The sequence below is a fragment of the Habropoda laboriosa genome, unplaced genomic scaffold, assembly GCF_001263275.1.
Source record: "Habropoda laboriosa isolate 0110345459 unplaced genomic scaffold, ASM126327v1 scaffold30, whole genome shotgun sequence".
Lineage (NCBI taxonomy): Eukaryota > Metazoa > Arthropoda > Insecta > Hymenoptera > Apidae > Habropoda > Habropoda laboriosa.
Genome location: NW_017100178.1, coordinates 2,111,100 through 2,117,588, shown reverse-complemented (window position 1 = coordinate 2,117,588; position 6,489 = coordinate 2,111,100). Strand labels below are relative to the sequence as shown.

The window sequence follows — 6,489 nt, the reverse complement described above, 5'->3', positions numbered from 1 at the left end:
GATATTTCAAATTTTTGATGACACCTCAAAAATACGTCTTATTAAAAATTTGAAATATTCCACAATGTATTAATTTTTCTAACACCATACCCTATCATCTTTATATGCGGAATGTCTCGAAAAGTTGAACTGCGTCAAAAAAGTATGTAATTCTATTAAACAAAAAAGTGCACCGATGCACTTGTGAAAAAGTTGTATCATTCAATAGCTTATTAAATGATACAAAATTTGTCTCTATCATCTTTTTCTAGTTTCACTTGGAAGAGAATTATAGCCTGACTCAGTTGCTAGAAATGTCATGAATTCCACTTTATTTTGGGTCCCTAAATTCTCTTATGAAGAAAATATTCATAAAATAGTACGTTAAAAGCGACGAAATAGTTAGCAAAATATACATACAATTATATTTTCTATATGGTAGGCATATATATGTAATATTACAATGACGTTTGATTTTTCATTCTTTAAATGCTATAAAAACTTAGCATTGATGTTGATTATACATAAAAATTTTAATGTGATCAACATATGAAAAAACTATTTAAAATTAATAACAGGATCTAAATTAAAATAATAAAGGTAAGTGCATTTATAAAGAAGTGAAAAAAAAAGTTTGAAATAAATTTGAAAAACGTACGTTTACACACCAATAGAAAAATGTGATAGGAATAAAAGTAAGGTAAATAACATAATACTTAGACCAATAAGCGATTACAATATAGATGCACTAACCACACTGACTGTTGTAGCTAATACACCGTTGTACACAGCAGGGGCCATCAGGGATGTAATGCTTTTTAATGAAGATTGCTCACATTGTATGATTATTGTAGTGAATTTGTACAATAGACTATTAAAAGTTCTGAAAAGCTATCTGACATATAGGGTGATTCTGGGAACTGAGTCAGGCTTTGTTCCGAGTGTTATTAGAAAAAACTCGCGGAGAAAAATCCTACATTGTTTAACAAGTTCTAGCATTGATGCATTTATAAAGTGCAACTGCACTTTCTTTTTTAAATGGAACTGAATACTTTTTTACGTAGATCGACCGTTCTCAGCGTACCGTGTATAAAAGTATTAAGGTATGATGATAGAAAGAAAATCAATACTTCGTAAGATATTTCAAATTTTTGATGACACCTCAAAAATACGTCTTATTAAAAATTTGAAATATTCCACAATGTATTAATTTTTCTAACACCATACCCTATCATCTTTATATGCGGAATGTCTCGAAAAGTTGAACTGCGTCAAAAAAGTATGTAATTCTATTAAACAAAAAAGTGCACCGATGCACTTGTGAAAAAGTTGTATCATTCAATAGCTTATTAAATGATACAAAATTTGTCTCTATCATCTTTTTCTAGTTTCACTTGGAAGAGAATTATAGCCTGACTCAGTTGCTAGAAATGTCATGAATTCCACTTTATTTTGGGTCCCACAAATATAGGCACTCCTTCTAGGAAACCTGGGGGCTCTGCATCTTCAAAAAGCAGAACTTTTCCTTCTTCAAGTTCAGCACCCTAGCAATAACATCTCATGTCATTGTCTCCATCACCATCCCAAAGTCAAAATACTGATATAAATTAGGACAACAGGTTGGATACTATTGTATTAATTGCACAATATTCTTCTTTGAAGCCCATACTGCTAATATTATCCGAATCTTCTTAGATTCATCTCAAGCTCATGATCTCTTAAGATTTGTGCAGTAATTGTATCTCCCCCAAGCTGTGAATACGATTAACCAACAAAGAATGCGGTGAAGAAATGTAATCGTTTCACTCGATGCACCATTGTGAGGGAGATGTATGGACAGAATATAACATTTGTAGAATGCTAAGTGAGGCATATGTATTTTGGAAGACTACAATATACTCAGATCAGAACACAGAGGTGTGACATGAAAGGAATGCCTTGTTAGTGCAAGGTGGAGATTAAAAAACATTCTTGATGGAGAAGCTGCACGAATTATATTTGAGACTAAGAGTTTAGTACCAAATAAGATACCTCATAATGTATAAATTTAGTGAGAAGTTTACATTAATAGACATAAACATCTACATATTGTAGGAACAATGGACGCATTCCAGAGGGATTGAGGGAATAATGGACGCATTCCAAAGGGAAATGAGTGCATAATTTCAATACTAGGATACCAAACAAACAATTATAGCAACCAAATTAATACAGGTATACAACAACTAGTCAACATCTTCTACATCTTGAAGACAATCTCCCAGGAAAGTTACGAGGATTTGGCTCGTGTTCTGTTGAAGGATAATAAGGCAACAATATAAGTAACAATAGTACTCTAATACTTCTGAAATGGAAATTATTATTTCAATGAAATTAACATAAAAATTGAAATAATTTTTTCTGTGAATAAAAATTTGTAATATGCGCCCAAGAATATTTTTTATCAAACCTTGTATGTTATAATTATAAATATATAAATATACAGTGTCTAATATTTAGACATGTAATATAAATACTGTTATGTCTTTAATGGCATCGACTAGAATTATTTCACAAATAATATTAAAAGTTACAAGAATTCTTGTTACTTATGAAAATTGACAAAAATAATGCAGATCTATGAAAACTTTATCAACTATGATGACGATTTAAATGTAGTTAATGGAATATCTAAATTTTATGTGTACAGAAAATTGCGAGTTAATTAATAAGTAATACCTCATGTACAATGAATATATTCTAACTTTATACGAAATTAAAGATGCGTACTTTAAATTGTATAGATTTTTTAAATGACATATAATATTGTTGACTAGTTGGATCCCTTTTTCTATTGCAAAAAGTATACACATTACCAGAATGTATACCAATTTTCATTTACTTGGCAGTGAACTCGGGCCAATAATTTACATAATAACGATATGTTAAACCTTCGAATAATCTTTCCAGCCACATAGGTAAACCATCCAAAAGATTATCCTGATATAAAACATTATTTCCGCCCTGAAATATGAATAATTTATATACCGTTAAGTCGTTAACTTTATTTAAAAATATTGACTACGTAAGTGTAAAGTATTGTAAATATTGTCTACCAAACACCAAAAACTGTACATTACTTACACTACCAGTTTAAAAAAAAAAAACTGCTTAAAGCAACCAAGTCAAGTTAACAAAAAAACTACATGGTGTTATTTTGAAGGTAAATAAAGAACTAAAAAGTATGTAACTCATGATCAACTATTAACAAAAAAGTATTTTAATAGTCAACAAAATAACAGATTGCATATCTGACAAACTAATAAATAAAATACCTATAATTTCATAATAATTTGATAATATAAATGCCTTAAATTTATAACAAAGTTGAGCTTTAGCATCATGAAAACCATTTTTCTACAAAATATTTAACATCCACCATTAAAACTATAACTAATATCTCACATTGATTTATAGAAACTACGTGCAGTTCCTTTATCACTTTGAAGAAAGAGAACCCCAATTTGTAAAGCATAGTAAAAACCTTCACTAAATCTTAAAATATTGCTCTATTATTTCAATTAACGAAAATATGAAATCTATTAAAAAATATGAAACAGTAAAATAATAAAAAATGCTAAAAATAAATATATCATACCTCCTCATCAGAAACATCAGATTCGTTAGAACTATCAAAACCAATAAATGCACCAGCTTCTGCATCATCTGTTCTTCGAGTTAACTGCTTTGTCATTCGTTCTATTCTCTGTATAAAAAAAGTGTTACAATTAGTTAGTTCCACATTTAGTAAATATATAATTCAATATATTTAATATGTACCTTAGAACCTTTGCCATTGGTACATTCTGGATGTTTGGCATGATACATACAAAAATATTTATGATGCCCATTCAGAGATAATACAGTGCCAACACAATTTTTGGCGTTTATATTTAGTTCTCTTTGTTCTGGCAACGTGAGGGATAACAGTTTTTTATACCAATCTAACCCTCTTTCAAGAGACAAATGTCCAAACATTAAGGTTTTATTTTTCCTATGATAAAATAAATTAAATTATAACTTAATTACTACTAAAACAACAATTTTTATATAATAAATACACACATACAACTTACCTATAAGGCCACACAGCTTTATGAAAAGCTCGTAATAATTTTAGTCTACTTTCAACACCAACTAATAATATAATGGTTCTACAGCCCGGTTTTAATAATCGAACTAAACCATTATATTTTTCTGCCCGCAATTCATGTAACCGTAATTGTGGCTGTGATGGCGTTGATTTACTGTTATCCTTACATTGAGCACGTTCATGAGCATTTGCTTGAATACTTGCTTCCTCTAATTTTCTACAATAGTAGATTATTTTAAAAGTCATCGTTATTATTAAATAAATTTCTAATGCTTAAATATTAATAATGAAATTTTCATAAAATATTTATTATTTCCTCTATTAAGGTGATGCTACTTACGCTAGATATGACATTCCATATCCTGCAGCACCAAGTAACATTATAGTAGCAATTACTGATACTAAAGGCAATATTTGCTCCTTAGTAAGACTATCCGAAATATAATCTACAGCTAGTAATGCTTTTCCAATAAGTTTGTCTACAGTACCCTGTACAGAATTAAAATATGAATTTAAAAAGAATACAATATTGAATTTATCGTAATTTCTAAAAAGTAAGAATATATGCCTGTGCATGTTCATCTGCTAATTCTCCTACAACTGCGGCATATGGCAAAGCTTCAGATGCACGCAATAATCTTTGTATGGTTTGTTCTAAGTTTCGACGTGTTTCATTCCATTGTGTTTCATCCTGAGCTGCTTCAATCCAAACAGTAGGTAACCATTCGTATTTCAAATGATTTGCATCCCTCCTCCAAATAATGACAATATGTAATAAAGGTTCTAAAGGACTGCCTTCACCTGTTGATAATGCTGATACAAATTCTGGTTGTGTATCCTTAAATACGTACGTATATCTGACCCTTTCAGTACTGTAAATTAAATATTGTATAAATAATTGCAAAATATTGAAAAATTTTAGGAAAAATTTTTTTAAGAAAAATTAAATTATTTTTAATATGATTAAACCATTAAATACCTAGAATAGTAAGAGTATATAAAAATTGAACATACTTGACATGTCTAAAATACTGTTACCTGTAAGATGACTCTAAAGCCGCTTGTCTAAATTTATGCCTAGCCAAATCATGAAGAGGACTGTTTTGTTGTGATATTAAAACTGCACATAATCGTTTTTGAGGTCTTAGCCACTCAGGCGGGCAAACGGAGTCTAACATTGCTTGATTTGAGAGTCTTGGTAAAGCAAGAAATTTATTATTTGAAATAACATTGTGCATTGTATCACTAGATATATCTTTCATGCTAACAGATGCCATAGGTTTCTCAGAATTTTCATTAAATAATAACAATGTGTCTAAATCCGCAGAAACTTTATACTTTGTTACAATAGGTTCCGTTTCTGATATTCCCGTCTGCAAAAGCCAAATTATAATTATAACAATTGAAAAATTTGGTAATCCAATAATATTACATTAAGGGTAAAAAAGGATACTTGCCTGAACAAAACCAAATGCAACACGATCTCTATAATGAAATGCAATAAATAGATATCGTAATCGTACAGATTGTTTCTTATCAAATATTAAAGCTCGAATTCGATTATCTATCCATCCTGAGAGGAAATTGTCTACATTACTTTTATTTATATTAGGTACTAATTTGTATGGAAATTTGCTTCGCAAGAAATCTGAAAAGCAAACCAAATTATTCAGTTTTGTTATGAAATAAGGACATTAATCATACTACAATATTAATTGTAAGAGTACACACCAACAATTTTTTGGACACTAAAAAGAGATTCCTTATACACACTAGTACGACCATCTATTGTAACAACAAGGCATGGTAATGTATGAATTCCCAGCTTTCTTGCCAAAGTAGATTCTTTTTCAGCATGTGCAGTAGCTAAACCAAGACCCAATGGTTCTAAATCCATCAAACGTCGCCATGTAGGTTGTACTTGTAAACATGCAATACACCAATCCGAATAAAATAATATCAAGTAAGGTGTTCGAAAAGTTTTTGGTACTATTATATTTTCAAATGATCTGTAAGAACCATATTTGTATTTAAAATGTCCAATTGTAATAGCTTGTACAAATACACATATGTACAAACATATAACTAGACTTTTTTTTAAACACAGTAATACAAACCGGTATGTGATGCTCATCATATAGAAAAGTGAAATATCTCGATTTTGGTCATGAAATTTAAAATTTCTGGCAAATAATTCTTCCAATGGATCAAAAACATTATTAAAGTGACTATTATCTCTTCGTTGTCTAGGAATACTTTCTTCTGTGATGCCATGATTATCAAACTTTCTTCTTCTTTCTGGATCAGTTAAAATCTAAAAACAAACAAATTTTAAGTTTAATAACATCATATTTTATATTATAATTTTTTATCAAAAT

General features: G+C 29.6%; 1 protein-coding gene across 1 annotated transcript in view; it reads right to left on the bottom strand.

Annotated features, from left to right (window-relative positions):
• Nucleotides 1–2,856: 2,856 nt before the first annotated feature.
• LOC108578966 (dnaJ homolog subfamily C member 16) overlaps nt 2,857–6,489 on the bottom strand; it is a 4,458-nt gene continuing 825 nt past the window's right edge. Inside the window, 10 exon segments of the mRNA XM_017942391.1 lie at nt 2,857–2,982; nt 3,617–3,724; nt 3,799–4,012; nt 4,095–4,328; nt 4,452–4,600; nt 4,680–4,983; nt 5,150–5,484; nt 5,569–5,759; nt 5,843–6,120; nt 6,229–6,425. Of these exon segments, the coding sequence (XP_017797880.1) occupies nt 2,857–2,982; nt 3,617–3,724; nt 3,799–4,012; nt 4,095–4,328; nt 4,452–4,600; nt 4,680–4,983; nt 5,150–5,484; nt 5,569–5,759; nt 5,843–6,120; nt 6,229–6,425 (2,136 nt within the window).